Source organism: Lethenteron reissneri, chromosome 55 (assembly GCF_015708825.2).
Source record: "Lethenteron reissneri isolate LAM-NWPU_2019-01 chromosome 55, ASM1570882v1, whole genome shotgun sequence".
In the NCBI taxonomy this organism is placed as follows: domain Eukaryota; kingdom Metazoa; phylum Chordata; class Hyperoartia; order Petromyzontiformes; family Petromyzontidae; genus Lethenteron; species Lethenteron reissneri.
The window spans coordinates 2,684,830-2,703,519 of record NC_083833.1 but is presented as its reverse complement, the minus strand read 5'-3'; the positions used below and the strand labels follow the sequence as shown (position 1 = coordinate 2,703,519).

The window sequence follows — 18,690 nt, the reverse complement described above, 5'->3', positions numbered from 1 at the left end:
GGTGCGACGCAAATTTAATTCCGGACTGTTTACCTCTGCTCTTTTTTTTTTTTAACCCGGAGTAAACATTTTAAAGTCTAAAACGGTGTGCTTTCGCTCAAACACGACCTCGACGACTCTCGGAAAACGATCCGGCGCCGAAGTCGCATCGGTGTCGTTGTGGTCGCGGCTTTCCCCGTGCCGAGTGGTTCGGCCCGTTTCATTTGGACGAAGCGGCAGATGCCGGGGCCGAACGGCAGAACGTGGCGCGTGCAGTCGGGGCGAGTGCGTGCCGCGAACGTCCTCGTGGCTTTGTGCCCTTCACGTCTAAACTAAACTGCTGAACTATTTTTATTTTACCAGGTAAGGCCCCACTGACCTGGCCACTAATGAGAGCGAAGTGGCTCATTGTGTGAAATTTCATAGCTGCCAAATACTTTAAGTGCATGTTTTCTAAATGTGGAGGGAAAGACCGGAGGACCCAGAGAAAAAAATCCATGCGACCACAGAGGAGTGACATTCAAACTCCGGATATACGGGTGTAATTAGGGTCAGGATCCATCCCACGACCTCCTACATGCAAAATGAGGCATTTAACATCTCGCCACCGCAAGTCTGAGGTGACCCACGTGGCTATGGTCGTGGTTATCTACCTGTGAGAGGGGGGCGGAGGGACATGCGGGGGGAGGACACGGGACGGGGGGCGGGGGGCGTGAAGGCTTTCAAGCAGTAGCTTGGGCTGCGGCATGGATACTGTGCAGGAGACATTTCTAAAGTGCGTGGGGAATGTCAGTGCCACGAAATAAAGGCCTTACTAAAACCCCCACATTGACTCGAGGCACGAACATGGGATCTCTGTATACTGTGGCCTTCGTAAACCTGGTTTGTATTGGGGAGCGGTGAGCGCTAGGAGTGGGGGGGGGGGGGGTGGCTGGTGGTCATGATTTGTGGGTGGTGGGGAGGGACACAATATACAACACCCTTGAGAACCACTTGTCGGAGTCGTAATGTCCACGTCAGAGACAATGAGCCTGCACCATTGAAATCGTGGGTTCTTGTGCGGCCGTGAATCCTTGATTAATCCAGGAACCCTCCTCGATAATTCTAGATTTGAAGCTTTCGATAACCCTTGGGACTTGAGCCGCCTCGGCTCTGCTCACCGAGCGGCTCGCAATCCGATGGGGTGCGAGTTCAACTCCCGGTTGGAGGTCGACTGCAGCCCGTCATCCCTCCAGAGTGGAGTGGTTGACCTCCAGAAAGACTCATCCCCCCACCATATGAATGAGGAATGTCCACCACTGGTTCAAGGCCATGAACAGATGAACCACTGCCTCGGGTGCTCATTAGATCAAGAAATAACTTTTGCTATTAAGCCCTATTCGATCAAATGTACTAAGAGAATATATTGGAACCGGTCGCCTTATAGAGCATGAAACCTGTCTATGTCGTGTGGGATGAGAGAGGCCTCGCCCAAGTGGCTTCGGCAGCAGTTCTGCCATCCTCTGGGTCCAGCGCCCAACGTGATGCGATGCTCTACCGACTGAATTCGAGGAGAAGGCTTATTCGTCGCATCATATTACACCACACGACGTTTACTATTCCAGATGGAGCTCTTCGTCGTCCTGTCATGCGCCGAAGCATCCATTCAGAACTTCAACGCAACGATGCATCACCCCCTCCCCTCTCCCGTGTGTTGGAGAATGGCCCAAAGAAATAGAGTTTATAGAACTGCTTCCGAGAATGCTTCAAGTTCCCTCTTTGTGCGGACACTTAGTGGGGGCGTGCATTTCTGCCGCCGTCTGGAACGCTCTTCCTTCCGACATCAGGAAGCCGCTTGTGCGATGCACTTCCAAAACTATACTGAACAAAACTCATTTCTCAAGGAACTGCTTTTGTGCGTAAAGGTTGTTGTCCTCCCCCCCCCCCCCCCGCACCTCCGATTAGCAAGGTCGCATGCGTACGGTGCGAAAGAAGTTCAACATACGCACATGCAATACTCGTGTTTTTTGTCTCGTGACAGTGAAGCCGGCGCGTCCAATTCTCGGCTGCAATCCAGCCAAATTAAGCGCAACGCTGAATGTAAATGTCAGAATGTTTCGTGCAGTCATCAGTGGCTGGGCGAAGACCATTACCTCGCGATGCTCGGGTCTCAGAGGAGCCGGGATCAGCGTTCTGACCCAGAAGCCACGCGCAGAGACACCGACTAAAATTGAAAATGTTAAAAAAGAAAAGCTTTTTACCAAGTCTTATGACTTTATTGCAAAGGTCTTGATTATTAAATTCTGTTCGCTTTTTTCCTTTTCCCCCCCTCCCACCCCCTTCTCTCCCCATGTGGGAGTAAAGAAGCATTGCCCGTATAACATTCACACGTGTAATGGAAAAACACTCTTCAAGTTCTGTCGGATGGACAGGGTCTTCAACCCACTCGCCATGCTCCGTCCGGCTGGTTCCCGATTGCCTCCGAACGCAAGATTAACCGGGCACTTGCATTGTTACGTCACCAAAATAACTGCGGTACTGCCTGATGCGTCTCTTAAAAGGCTTGTCGATGAACACATTGAGCACCATTTGTCCGCGTGCGAAAACGTACGGACGTTCGAGCCACTGCTGGATGAAAGCCTCGCACCAAACTGCTGTCACCTCCCATGAGCCTGCAGTTGTACCAATCCGACCTAGTACTTGCGCACGAACTGATTTCACCGCTCCATCTCCTCAGCGGACGTTCCCTCGCTGATGCGTTGCAATTCTCGTCTGCCCCTCCGTCAGTGTTTTTATTAGTATTCTTCACAGGCTTAACACGTGGCAGGCTTTTCGCAACCAAAATCATCGATAATACAGGTGTTTTTAGGTTAGATCACGTAAATATATAAATGTGTCGCTAAACCAGCTACCACCTGACACAGCCAATTAATAAGGTTTCTCACGTTAACGGAACGTGCCAATTCGTTATCAGTACAGCACACCGGTGTGTTGGAGAGCAAAGCCACAACGACACATTTATATATTTACGCGATCTAACCCAAAAAAACATTGTATTATGGAAGCATTCTTCGCCATCGGTGATCATCCCTCCTCGCAATGTGTCTGGCCAAAGTCCACTCACTTTTACCAACAGATCTCACATCTTCATTATTTTGCCAATTTATTATTTACTCGTTGATATTTTTCATTAGTTTACTCATCGTTCAGACGAGAAAGGTTTATTCATCCAAACGTCGCCGGTTACACGAATGTCCGGCCTCTCTTTTTTGGGCTGTGAAGACGGAAGCTTGTGTTGCCTCCGAAACGTCGTGATTTTTATTTTATTTTTATTTTACTTTTATTAATTAAAAAATGTTTACCTACGTGACTTTACCGAAAAAACCTAAGAATGTGATTGAATGTGCTTGTGCGCCACCGCCAATGCGGAATCGCGATTTGCGTTTCGCATTACGGTATTTTTCCTTCCACGTTTATTTTGTTGTTGTTCTCTAAAAGAGGAATCGGCTCAGCAAGCAAATTAATTCAGGTCATTAAGGAGCTGACGTTCAAATCCTAAAGGCTTTTGTCGCAACACGAATTGCAATCCAAATTCGATGGGCGAGCAAAGTCCTTCGCATCTTTAGGGCACCGCCGAGTTTTTTTAAATGTGTTCATTTTTGTTTTATTCCCCAACTCACGGGGTCAGCACATTGGGTCTTGCTGCCGGTAGTTCAGGTCAACCCCCAAGTTTGCGGGATCTGTAGCCAAGAGAAATTGGTCAACAACACTCAAAGATGGTGTACAGCTCATAAACAGCAGCAAGATGTGACTCCCATCATGCCTTGCGTGCACGTCACGCCACTCCCCACATTGTGTGTACAACGGCCCCAGCCTTGTCTAGACCACCAGCCTAAGGGGCTGAGCGCTTGAGAACCCTATTTTTGCTTAGAGGCAGCCAACTCGAATATTTGGGAAATGCAGCCAATGCCAACAGCATCTTCTCGTTCGAATGCGTTTTTCTCATCATTAACAAATAGTATTGGATGGGAAGTATCCGAGGCAGCCAAAACAATTAATAGGGAGCCCTCCCACACAGCATGAATGAAGCGATTTGGACCAAGTGTGGCTTATGCATTATCAATACATTGGAAAACGTGTGAGCAGAAGCAACATGGGAGTCTGATTAGCGATAATTGTTTTTTTTCCTAACGATAATATCCAGTTTAAAGAGCCTGGAGTATATGTGAGGAAAGTCGTGGTTGCATGCTCGCCATTAGCTAGCAGACATTACGAATCTCGCAGATCCTCTGGCGTGTTGCGCGTCCCAAGTTGTGCCACTGCCAACCGTGGGATGCACGGAGCGCAACGGCCATCTCGTTTAAAACGATCGCCAAAAAACGCGACGACAAAAAAAAAACATGCAATGCTGGAGGTAAGCCACCAAGCGCACGAAAGAAAACTCAGCTCTGCACCAAATGCAAGAAGGCAAAAAAGGCCCGCATGGGACTGTGAGCAATCCAAAAGGCGGCCGTTGTAAAGCGTCGCGAGAAGCTGCCTCGCAAGGTCCAACGGCGTTTCTCCTCTTTGGGATTGTGAATGTTTGACACGGCGACGGTAGGCTGCTTCCCCGCGGCCCTGCTGAAACGGTTTCACCATTATTAGCAATCGTCAGCACAGTGCAGCGATCATATGCTCACGATCGACAAAGGCCGACTGAAGAAATGACATCGCCTCTCATCGCTAACCCATCGCTCGTAGTCGGCGAACCTCGCGGGAGATTGTTTGCTCCTGGGGGAATGCCCATGCACGCGGCGGATGAACGCGCAGAGCTCTGCACAGACAGATTCAACAATTCGTTGCTTTACTGCCATCTCCTGGCCACCTCACGGCCCAAGGCGACAACACCCGGTGGCGTTCCCAGGCAGCCTCCCTTTCAAGCACAAACGACGTTCGACCTCTCACAGGCTCCGAGATCCGACAACAAATCGGGCAGATTTCTAGGAGCGATTTTTGTGTTGCGAAGAGTTTTAACGCATCTGTGAAAAAAGAGCTGCATGGCTCATCGGATTCCTCCAGCATAAAATATTCTGTTTCTGCGTCAGGTTAAGGTTAACGCGTACATTTCCGATCGCGCCACGTGTTGACCATTCCTTCCCTCAAGCGCTCGCGACGCACTCACTCACTCGCCAGCAGCAGATGTCCTGAAGATGCTCGCCATGCAGCCAGACCCCTCCCCCCCCCCCCATGAACCACGCGTGGCGACGGCGCCGGACATCGAGTGAACGCACTGAACATACGAGCGCTTGAACCTTTCCCGTTCCGAGACGTCTCGTGAACGTGCAGGCGGTAGCGCCGCTGTTTTTAAAGACGCCGTTCTCCGCCACAGGAGAACCCACAGCGACACGACCGCACTCGACGATAGCCGGTGCCAAAAAACTGCGCCACGTGCCCTCCCGCGTGGCCTTTTACGATGACGTACGTGTGAGTGCCCTGTATGTGTACGTATGTCATTGGAACGGGAAAGGGTTAAGAGGGATAACAAAAAAAGGAGCAGCCTCTGCCCTTTGTGGCAATCGGCAGCCTCCGAACGAATGCTTTTGCATTTTGTGTTTAGTTTGTTGTCCTTACCCTCGCACCTCCGATTAATCGCGGTTGGCAACGTACGGTGCAGAAGAAGTTAACATACAATGTTTACTCCCCTATGAAGTGGTACTGACTCACAACCAAGATGTGAACTTACGACCTGAGCGCGTGACACAGACGCTCTTAACCAAAGTGCCACCTGGACAGATTTGTCTCCAATATCCCAGATGATGTGAACCATTTTTGAACACACGAGCAGTTGACCAGCATCAACATACATACGTACGCAATACGATGCATGCCCTCACCACCCCGGGGCCCTTTCGCCCGTGGTCCCTCTCGTCCGCGCAGTTCCGGACACGTGCGAGGTCATCGCGGCTCGACGCTGCTGCAACAAGAACAAGATCGAGGAGCGATCGCAGACCGTCAAGTGCTCCTGCCTGCCGGGCAAGGTGGCCGGCACCACGCGCGCTCATCCCTCCTGCGTGGACGGTACGAACGACAAAAAAACCGCGGACCTCTTTTTGTTTTTTACATTGGCATGTCCGAGCAGAGCCAGCGCACGCCTCTCGGTACGAGTGGGGGTTTTTTTTTTTGTTTCGCCACCGGCCATTCGGCAACGCAGGCAAATTTTTCTGGACACACAACTCACGTGAATTTGGCTCGGGGACAAAGCGGGTCAGGGGCGAGGCCGACGACGTCTCGGCGGCACGGCACGGCGCGGCTCCCGCAGTGGAAAACAATCTGGAACGGTGCCAGGCTGAATTGGCACGGTGCCAGGCTGGCTTGGCCCTGGTACGGTTTGGTTGCACAGTGGAAAGAGACATACGAGGGCCTATTATGCCAGTAAAGTTCTTACAAATTATTCCACGAGCCCAGATCAGAAATGTCACTTGTCGGAACCACCTCAGTGGCATAACTTTAGTGGTTCCAGCTTCTTTGTGTGGCCAACAACAGTAAATCATGCGATAACCATTTAAAATGAGTGGGATTACCAAGGAATGCACTCTTGTTAACAATGTAAGTAAATCAATTCTACAAAAGTTTTGCTACCTCCAAGGGATCGCCACGGTGGCGAGATGTTAACTACCTCGCCTGGTATACAGGAGGTCGTGGGTTCGATTCCGACCCTGCTATGCTGGTGATACGCAACTATACATTTGCATATCTCCTAATGATGTAGGCCCCATCGAGAACCTGTTGAAGTACATTGATGATATTGAAATGTGGATGTCACAGAATTTCCTGGCACTTAACAAAGACGAAACAGAGATCCTGGTAATTGGAGCAAGAGCCCGAAGAAATTAGCTGCTCACAAGTTTCTGCTCGCTGACAGAAAACGCCAAACTGCAGGTTAAAAGCATAGGTGTTTTGTTTGATCCGTATTTGAACTTTGAAACCCACATCACATATATCACCAAAACGGCCTTTTTCATCTCAGAAATATAGCTAATGATGCCTTTTCTCTCTCGGTGTTCTACTGAGAGACTGATGCACGCTTTTATTACCAGCAGGCGTGACTACTGCTGTGCTCTCTTCTCCGGTCTTCCGAGAAAGTCAATATTTAAACTACAACTTATTCAGAATGCGGCAGCACGTGTGCTGACGAAAGCCAGAAAGAGCACCCACCACGTGACACCCATTCTACCATGCTTGTACTGGCTGCTGGACAGTCATAGAATTGATTTTAAAGTTATTTAATTGGTTTTGAAATCGTTGAATGGTTTGGCACCAGCATACTTATCATCTATGCTATTAAGATATGAACCAGCAAGATCCCTCAGAACCTCTGGTACCGGTCTTTTAGTCGTCCCAAGGGCCAGGAACAAAACTCACGGAGAAGCGGCCTTCAGTGTGGACAGTCCTCGTCTGTGGGATAGTCTGCCAGGTGATCTGAAGGCTTCACAATCATTAAGCAATTTTAGATCAAATTTAAAAACTACCTTTTTTTTATTTCGATTTAAAGCTTTCGTGACTGCAGGGATTCATCTTCTTGTTTCTTTCGGTAAAGTCACGTAGAAGGGAAGTAATAAAATAATAAAAATAAAACATAATAAAACAATTCTCACGACGTTTCGGCTACAACGCAAGCAGCCGTCTTCAGGTGAAGAATGAGACACTACCAAACTAGGAGCTTATATATAAGCTGCATTGGGGGTTGAAGAGCGCCTTAACAAAAAGAATGTGCATGTGAAGAGGAATTTAGCATATTCATGGAAAATGCGTAGGCGTTGGGCGGGGGGGTGTCAAAGTCATATTATGCCCATGCATTATGCAGGATCAGCAGCAACCAAGGGGGGTGCAGGGATTAGCAGTAACAAAGGAAAGGAATGTTAATGATATGTAGCTGCAGTTACTCAACAACCACGTAGAAAAACTAAAGTATAAACTACATAAAAAACTAAAGTATAAACTGCATCGCACCATCAGTATACTTACTATACTCTATAATAAGCTGAGTTACTAACAGCAAGTAATACATTACAATTCTACCTCGTAAAAATTCTATAATATGCTTCCATCTAAACCTTATTCTCTTATATCACACGAGCATATACCGTACTATATACTGCCATAGATAAACCCAACATTAAATTATATACTGTATTGCTGTAAACCAACCTATATCTTATACATTTAATATAACACTATGTATTATTCTACACACCCTAATGTGTATCGAAATGGTTTATTACGTCCTTCCAATGATTGCTGAGCCAGAATCCATCTTCTCGGTTAAAATTGTCTCTGTGTTTGTATATGTGGATCGCCTCATGAACGAATCTCTCATGATAGCCAGATGGCTTGCAGAGAACCTCTGTCTTGGAGAAGTCGATATCATGTGAGCCCACTGAGTTGTAACAGTGATCTGCCACGGCTGAGGTGTTTGTCCTACCGTGTTTCAGGTCAGCTTTATGTTCACGGATGCGGTCCGAGACATGTCGTTTGGTTTCCCCAATGTAACTGCTACCACAGAGGCAACTTAGTTTGTAGACGCCAGGGTACTGTATGTCTGGAACCACATCTTTTACAGACGGTACCAGATCACGGATTTTATGTACTGTGTTGAATCGGACCTGGATCTTGTGTTTAATCAGGATTTTGGAGATCTTTTTTGTGACCCCAGCAATGTAGGGTAAGGTGATGGTCTTGAAAGGCTCCTCAACAGGATCCTTCTTGATGGTTGAAGTGATGGCTTTGCGGATTGTATAGTCGGAGTAACCATTTGCCTTAAGAGCTTGGCGTACGTGTTTGAGTTCACTGGAAATGTGTTCATGGTCGGAGATGCATTGGGCTCTATGATATAGAGTCTTGATGAGGGAATTCTTCTGGGATGGATGGTGGTGGGAATCCGGTTTTAGATAAGCATCCGTGTGGGTGGCTTTCCTGTAGACAGAGTGGCTCATTGAACCATCAGGTCTCCTTTTGATTAGGACATCCAAAAAGGGTAGCTTGCCATCATTTTCGACTTCCATGGTGAATCTGATGGCTGGGTGTATGGAATTGATGTGGTCGAGAAATTGGTCTAGAGCAGGCCGGCCATGTGGCCAGATGACAAAAGTGTCGTCTACGTACCTCTTCCATAAGGTCGGGCGTAGAGTGGCAGTCTGGATAGCGTCCGTCTCAAATTTCTCCATGAAGATGTTGGCTACAACCGGAGATAGGGGGGAGCCCATTGGGGTGCCCTCAATTTGCTTGTAGAAGGTTCCATTCCAGGTGAAGTATGTATTCCAGGTGAAGTATGTATCACCTGGAATGGAACCTTCTACAAGCAAATTGAGGGCACCCCAATGGGCTCCCCCCTATCTCCGGTTGTAGCCAACATCTTCATGGAGAAATTTGAGACGGACGCTATCCAGACTGCCACTCTACGCCCGACCTTATGGAAGAGGTACGTAGACGACACTTTTGTCATCTGGCCACATGGCCGGCCTGCTCTAGACCAATTTCTCGACCACATCAATTCCATACACCCAGCCATCAGATTCACCATGGAAGTCGAAAATGATGGCAAGCTACCCTTTTTGGATGTCCTAATCAAAAGGAGACCTGATGGTTCAATGAGCCACTCTGTCTACAGGAAAGCCACCCACACGGATGCTTATCTAAAACCGGATTCCCACCACCATCCATCCCAGAAGAATTCCCTCATCAAGACTCTATATCATAGAGCCCAATGCATCTCCGACCATGAACACATTTCCAGTGAACTCAAACACGTACGCCAAGCTCTTAAGGCAAATGGTTACTCCGACTATACAATCCGCAAAGCCATCACTTCAACCATCAAGAAGGATCCTGTTGAGGAGCCTTTCAAGACCATCACCTTACCCTACATTGCTGGGGTCACAAAAAAGATCTCCAAAATCCTGATTAAACACAAGATCCAGGTCCGATTCAACACAGTACATAAAATCCGTGATCTGGTACCGTCTGTAAAAGATGTGGTTCCAGACATACAGTACCCTGGCGTCTACAAACTAAGTTGCCTCTGTGGTAGCAGTTACATTGGGGAAACCAAACGACATGTCTCGGACCGCATCCGTGAACATAAAGCTGACCTGAAACACGGTAGGACAAACACCTCAGCCGTGGCAGATCACTGTTACAACTCAGTGGGCTCACATGATATCGACTTCTCCAAGACAGAGGTTCTCTGCAAGCCATCTGGCTATCATGAGAGATTCGTTCATGAGGCGATCCACATATACAAACACAGAGACAATTTTAACCGAGAAGATGGATTCTGGCTCAGCAATCATTGGAAGGACGTAATAAACCATTTCGATACACATTAGGGTGTGTAGAATAATACATAGTGTTATATTAAATGTATAAGATATAGGTTGGTTTACAGCAATACAGTATATAATTTAATGTTGGGTTTATCTATGGCAGTATATAGTACGGTATATGCTCGTGTGATATAAGAGAATAAGGTTTAGATGGAAGCATATTATAGAATTTTTACGAGGTAGAATTGTAATGTATTACTTGCTGTTAGTAACTCAGCTTATTATAGAGTATAGTAAGTATACTGATGGTGCGATGCAGTTTATACTTTAGTTTTTTATGTAGTTTATACTTTAGTTTTTCTACGTGGTTGTTGAGTAACTGCAGCTACATATCATTAACATTCCTTTCCTTTGTTACTGCTAATCCCTGCACCCCCCTTGGTTGCTGCTGATCCTGCATAATGCATGGGCATAATATGACTTTGACACCCCCCCGCCCAACGCCTACGCATTTTCCATGAATATGCTAAATTCCTCTTCACATGCACATTCTTTTTGTTAAGGCGCTCTTCAACCCCCAATGCAGCTTATATATAAGCTCCTAGTTTGGTAGTGTCTCATTCTTCACCTGAAGACGGCTGCTTGCGTTGTAGCCGAAACGTCGTGAGAATTGTTTTATTATGTTTTATTTTTATTATTTTATTACTTCCCTTCTACGTGACTTTACCTTTTTTTTACTTGCTTTTACTTAAGATTATTTTATAGTGGTTTTTAACATGCCTTTGCTAGCAATTTATTACGATGCTATTTTAATTCGTCCGGAAATAGATTTTATTGTTCTTGCGATTTAGTATTTTAGCAATGTTTGTCTTTTACCTGTACAGCATGAAATAGTGCTATCGATATCAAGACTTGAGTGATTGATTTCTATCGTTAGAATTTGCTATTTATCTCCGTGATCGTGTGGATTTTTCTCCGGGTCCTCCGGTTTTTCCCTCCACATTTAGAAACATGCATTTCGAGTGTTTGGCTGCTATAAATGTCCACATTGATAAGCTACTTCATTGGGTTATCACTTGTGGCCAGGTCACTTCTGAAAAAGCTATTTAGCTTAGCGGGCCTTACGTGATCAAATAAAGATAGTAAAAATAAAAAAAATACTGTAATTATCTCTAGATGCCCTACAGGATCAACTATTTTAATTATCTGGAGGAAACGTCAAATATCTGAGAGGCTTTCCACAGTTGACCTAGCACACATATCATGAAAACGTTAAATATAAATTCGGTTTCAATTGTATGTTTAAGATAATATAACGTCAGGAAGCTACTTCATGAGGACAAGGGGCTGCGTTTCAGTTTGACAAATAAACGGTGCGCCTTTTGGCGTCATCTGGTCGAACACCGTATGCGACTAGGCTCGAAGAAAAGCTGTCTCTGGTGTGGACCAATCAGTTTCAAGGACAATGCATAAATTATCAGAGTATTGTTTTTGTTTGCATTTGACTGCAAGTGTTGTGGTTAATGTATACATGATTCTTTGCAAAAGGTGTCAGTTTTGTTGCCATTAAAAAGGGGAAAACCCCTATTAGTATATTTTGGTACTGGCAAAGGAGGCCTCATGATGAAATAAAAAGCAGTGGAAGATTCTGGAAGTATTAGTTTCAGGGATAAGAGGCTGTAAAAATCTGACACGTTAACAAATTGTCATCGTGAAAAAAGCGATATGTTACGATTGGAATGGTCAGGTAAGGTGAGGGGAGGAGGGTTAGGGCAGGAAAAACAGGCCACGGGGGTCACGTGACCGTTTCGCGTTGGGACAGGAAATGAGCTTCCCTTGGTCGATCCCCGAATGGCTCAGCACGGCACGGGTACGTTTTATAACGGCAGTGGAAATGCAGCAGCACCAAGCAGTGCTCACAACGGATAAAAAAAACAAATTCGCAATATAAATGATTGTTGGGCAAAAATAACGTGTCACTCTGATGAGACGACCTAAGCAAGGCAAACCTGTAATCCTGCCTCATTATTATTTCATTGTCGAGCAACAACCCATTTCCCTTACGCACACCATGGCTCCATCTCCGAGTGATCCACCAACTCAACTCTGACCCTCTCTCAATGAATGACATTGCCCATTGCCACCGAAGCCGGCCCCGTTCATCTGGCCGTGTGCCTCTCAGCCACGGCTGCCTGTCCCTCTGCGTCTGCATCTGCCCGTGTCTGCTTATCTTTCTGTCTGTCTGTCTTTGCCTGCGACTACCTGCTGGTCTGCTGGTCTGTCCGTCCGACTGTGTCCGTGTCTGCCTGCCCCCATCTTAGCCACCAGTCCGCCTGTTTATTTCGCTCCCCATCTGTCTTCCTGCCCGTCGTTTTACACATTTTATTCAACCTTTGCCCGTCCCTAATTGCCCCCCACCCCCCACCCCGCGCCATCAAGCTCGCCCTTATTCATTTCACCCACCTCCCACCGATTCGCCTCCCGGCGTCTCTCCACTTCCACCAAACTCGACCCCCCAAACCACCCCCAGCGCGCTTTCCTGACTCCTCCGCATCGCCCGCTTCGAGGAAGCGCCGCTCCGGCTGCGCATCGTCGCCACCCACCACCCAACCACCACCGCCCACCACCTCCACCTCCACCTACCACCCACCACCGCCCACCGCCACCACCCACTACCTCCACCTACCACCACCACCCACCGCCACCACCCACCACCTCCACCACCCACCGCAACCACCACTCTCCACTCTCCTCCGCCCACACGCGCGTCCCACTTTATCCGCCCGCCCGCTGTCCGACCACGAAGTCGTTTCGTGAACGCGCAGTCGCTCTGCCCGCGGCCTCTCAGTGTGTGGGGCGGAGGGGGAAGGTCAATGGCCAAGTGAGCTTTCACGTCCACGTGCACAAAGAGAAAATAAACAAAAGACTAAAAGCCCCCCCCCTCCCATCCCCGTGTAGCCTGTAACATACTGTAGGGGCGAGTGCTGTTAGCGAGTAGCACCCTATGAAGGCCGGCACGGCGCACATACTTCCAGAGATGTCGTGTACATCACGGCAATCTGCCAGTGGGCACGAAGCATGAGACCAAAACGCGCACAGCGCGGTACACACGGATAATAGTACTGTATTTTATTTTAATGAAATATACACCTGTGTGGTAGACATAATAGCCTATTATCATCTGCATGTTAAAATAAAAAAATAAGTGAAACACACAATATGCTAACCTTGGCTGTTTTCCATAATTCAATATTAAGACGTAAATTAGACAGAATTGCCTATTTAAGTATGCGTCCCATCGGATGGCCTCAAATAGGCACGCTTATAAATCTTTTAACTTTTCCTCCCAATACCCATTGGGCAATGCGTGCACCAAAAAAAAAATTAAAGCCATTCATTGTGTTTAACACAATCGCTGTCCGGCCACTGCAAAGCAGCAGGGATAATCCGGGATAACCCGAGGACTTTACAAACGTGTCAGCTCAATCTAACAGTGCCAATTCAATCCTAAGGTTCAAAGGGTGCAGCCCTGCAAATGCGCCACAGTGGCGAGATGTTAACTACCTCGCCTGGTATACAGCAGCGAGTCGTGGGTTTCGACCCTGACCCCTGTACATTTGGAGCTTGCCGGTCTCTCTCTCTGGGTCCTCCGGCTTTTCCCTCCACAATTAGAAACGTGCGTTTAGAGCATTCGGCTGCTCTACATTTCCACGCGATGAGCTCCTTCATTGAGCTATCAGTTGTGGCCAGGTCGCTTCTGAAGAAAAAAAAGGCGATATTACTCAGTGGGCTTTACCTGGTAAATAAATGAAAGGTAACACCTCTAGATCTTGACTTAAAGCTTTCGTAAGTGCAGGAAATCATATTCCTTACCGAAAGTCACTAAGATAGGTTCAAATACATTTTTATTTGAACCTATCTCCGTGACTTGACCGAAAGTCACTTAGGAAGAAGGGAAATAATAAAATAATAAAAATTTAACTATACAATTCTCACGACTTTGCTGTGGTATTTTATTATTTCCCTTCTACGTGACTTTACTGAAAGAACCAAGAATATGAATCCCTGCAGTCACGAAAGCTTTAAATCGAAATTTTACATTATTATTAATAACCCTGTATGACTATCCCAATGATCAGTGTGTAATCAGATTACTGTTACTTAGAGCGTACAATTGCCCCGCTATTTATGATGACCTTACATGCAGTTGTTGTTTTATTCGAAGATTCCAAAAAAAACAATCGTCAGGTAGAAACTATAGAGCATTATCTTGGCTTCATGAAGGGACCACAACAGCTGATGTGCGTTAGATAACTATTGTACACTGTCTACTTTCGGAATGTAATGCTGTGCTGTTATTTTTGTGCATTTTTTTATAAAAGTAGCCAAATAAATCACAGTGACTCAATCACATTACTTTGAAGGTGCAAAACACTAGCTTACAACGCATTATACCACCACAACCTTCGAGCCGTCAATAGTCGCACGCAGTGTACGGTTTAAAAGTTACCCTCTTAGAATCAGTGGCGATGCAGGGGGGCATGAGCGAAGCAAGAAAAAGTTAATGGGCACCAAGTGGCTCAAGGGGCCTTGGAATCACGAAACAAAAATAGCGGACGAACCAATTATCAGCAGCGCAAATTTAGATCTTAATGAGCGAGTCAATTCACATTAGAAAACCGAATTAACCTTTCTGAAGTCTCCGTCTACGTCTACGTCTCTCTCTCATGCCACGACATTTATATCTCATCTTCGCTCGTAGTATTTCACCTCCAACTGCTGTCTGCATTTTCCTTCCATCTCGCTGCATCTCCAGTCTCTTGCCTACATATATATAAAAAATCCCTGGTGTCATCTCACAAGGAGTTTAAACCTCGAGCCAAAGCCACCACCGCCGGTTGCAGCGTCCTTTGGTCTGCCGCTTGTTTGAATTTGTGGACAAACTCGCGGTGGAGAAGCCGTGACCTCATGCAGCGTAGCAGAGGGCGCGTGGGCTTTTGTCGGTGGCGACGGAAAACCCAGGGTTCCTTGTTGCTGCCTCCGCTGCTGATCGATTCATTTGTGGAGGCGAGGGGAGTGACGGGGGAGGAGTAATACCGCAAAGTCGTTGCGGATTGACAGGGCGGCGATTAAACTTTCCGTTAAATATCATAAAAGGTCATTCTCGGCGAAGGAGATGCAGGGGCCAAGGAACACAGTCCAAGTCGCCGCCAACGCCGCAGAGCGTCTCCTAGCGCCGTCCTTCAAACGGGGGACGGTGACTGCACTGAATGATTTACACGCGGCGACAACGTCATGGCAATAATTACCAGAGGTGCTTGCTTTTATACTGCGCCCACGATGTTCACGAAAAGTCTTGGAGCGCAGCTTTCCTCCGCTAAAATACCGTCCGGTGGCAAACACTGGTCACACACTACATAGGCAGAAAATGGTAAGATATTTTGTTTTAAGCGGTGGCCAGGTGGCTCAGAGGGCACAGCGCTGAGCTTGGCACAGCCGAAGCCCTGGGTTCAAATCCAGACGGCAGCCTGCGATTAAACCACGTTCTCAAGTGTAGCAAATTGATGGTTTCAGTCCGGTCACCAATGACCACACACACACACACAAACCCAGCGCATTTAACTGTTTTGCACTTAATTTGGTGAGAAACATCAGTTATGGATAATTGAATTGTTGGTTTCACTGCCATACCACAAATACGTCTCTATAGGTTTGGAGAAAGTACACCCCTAGTGTGTGTGTGTATAGAAGAGGGCACCTGAAAAGATCTCAGCAGCGGTTCTATGACATTTAATTCTGGGGGTCATTCTTCAAAACGTGGGGTAGAAACACTGTAATTTACCGCGTGGGCCAGAGGTCACTTGAAGGGATCTCAGTGGTAACTCTGTTATATCCACTTCCTTTGGCCGTTGTCTAGGACGGAGAGTAAGTTGCATCGTCCCACAATAATCCGAATGGATCATTGATCTCATGACACGAGGCCGATAGCACAAATCGGAACAAAACTGGGGGGATAGATGACAAAAAAATGAAAGTCTTCATGTAACCACCTACTTTTCTAGCACTAAAAAACGTATATAATATGCATTTTCATTGAGGTACTGATTCTGTGAAGTGTCATTGCGCTTGAGATGTTATAGAAGAGGGCGGTCAAAAAATATGCAATCCCATTCCATACCTCTCAGGCATCCCACTTTAAAAGGACGTCTGGAAAAATGTTTCCCAACCATTTGGATCACGAAGTCAATTTCAAGTGGTCGTATCTTAGGTTACACGTAATTTCCCATGAACAGAGCTAAATGTTAAAGGAAATAGCGGCGGGTTTTTTTTTTGCTGAAAGTGACGATCATCTGTGAAAAAGTTGTCATGTTCCCATCTCATTAGTCTTAGGAGCTTGCCTTCACGTCTTTTCAAGCCCTTACGCTAAATGTAATATATTTACTTACATATAATGATCACAGAGGCCCATCTGGATCAAAGCACTGGGTGAGAGAGACGCATCTGGATCAAAGCACTGGCGAGAGAGACCTCACGTGTGCAGGTGCAAGCCTTGGACAGGTGCCCGCAAGCAGCACTTGCCCCAACAGTCTGTTCAAGGCTACATGGGGGATCTTTGCCTTTAGTGTAAGCGGTTAGCGCTACGCTGCGCTACGAACCCGGCGGCCCGAGTTTGATTCCCGCTCACGGGCTAACACCGGTGACGATTATCTGAACCGGTCCTGGGCCTCCCCTAGGTCGACTCGGCCTCAAACGACTACCTGGTGCGGTGTGTAAAAACATCGCCACTGGGGTGGCAAAGGGGGTCGGGCGTGCTGTTGGCCACCCACCCCCTCGTGTGCCGTGCCGGCCTTCATAGGTCCTCGCTAACAGCACTTGCCCCAACAGTCTGCTGAAGGCTATAGGGGGGATCTTTGTCTTTTGTTTCGCGTGCAACAGCGTCGATAGTCGTGGGCAAGTGGTGGTGCGAGATGGATCCGTGTTTGGAAGGCGAGGAGTGCAAGACTCTCCCGGACAACTCTGGCTGGATGTGCATAGCTGGAAACAAAGTCAAGACGACACGGGTGAGCGGATCTGCCCTGGCTGCAGTCACACGCATCTCACACACACCCCGCACACACACACCCCACACACACACACCCCACACACACACACCCCACACACACACACCACACACACGCCCCACACCCCACACACACACACCCCATACACACACGCCCCACACACACGCCCCACACACACCCCACACACACACACCCCACACACACCCCATACACACCCCACACACACACACCCCACACACACCCCACACACACACACCCCACACACACCCCATACACACCCCACACACACACACCCCACACACACCCCACACACACCCCACACACACTCCCCACACACCCACACACACCCCACACACACCCCCACACACACACCCCACACACACACCCCACACACACACCCCACACACCACACACCCCACACACACACCCCACACACACCACACACACCACACACACACACCCCACACACACCACACACACACCACACACACACACCCCACACACACCCCACACACACCCCACACACACCCCACACACACCCCACACACACCCCACACACACCCCACACACACACACCCCACACACACCCCACACACCCCACACACACCCCACACACACCCACACACACCCACACACACACCCCACACACACCCCACACACACCCACACACACCCCACACACACACCCCACACACACCCCACACGCACCCCACACACACCCCACACACACCCCACACACACCCCACACACACCACACACACACACCCCACACACACCCCACACACACCCCACACACACCCCATACACACACACCCCACACACACACCCCACACACACCCCCACACACACGCCCCACACACACGCCCCATACACACCCCACACACACCCCACACACACACACCCCACACACACCCCACACGCACCCCACACACACCCCACACACACCCCACACACACCCCACACTCACCCCACACACTCACCCCACACACACCACACACACCCCACACACACACCCCACACACACCACACACACCCCACACACACCACACACACCCCACACACACCACACACACCCCACACACACCACACACACCCCACACACACCCCACACACACACCCCGCACACACCCCACACACACACCCCACACACACCCCACACACACCCCACACACACCCCACACACACCCCACACACACCCCACACACGTGCACAGGCCGAATGTTTGTCTCGTCCGCCGTTGGATCAGGGGCCTCCTTGCCAAACCGTGTGGGTTATGGAGGTAATCGTCATAGTATTTTCACTATGCCAGTCAGTGCCGGTTGGTTGGTGAAGGTAGGGGGGGAGCATATACGTTGGAGCAATAGTACAATA

The 18,690-nt window shown here is 48.2% G+C and overlaps 1 protein-coding gene across 2 annotated transcripts in view; it reads left to right on the top strand.

The window, feature by feature from the left end:
* The window catches only part of LOC133356806 (chemokine-like protein TAFA-1), a 228,033-nt gene that overhangs the window by 188,719 nt on the left and 20,624 nt on the right, over window positions 1-18,690 (top strand). For both annotated transcript variants that reach the window (XR_009756898.1, XM_061574502.1), the window contains exons 2-3: window positions 5,875-6,015; window positions 17,196-17,320. Coding sequence is in view for 1 of the 2 variants with exons in the window: in XM_061574502.1 (XP_061430486.1) it covers window positions 5,875-6,015; window positions 17,196-17,320 (266 nt within the window). In the remaining variant the exon portion in view is untranslated. The remainder of the gene's footprint in view (window positions 1-5,874; window positions 6,016-17,195; window positions 17,321-18,690) is intronic.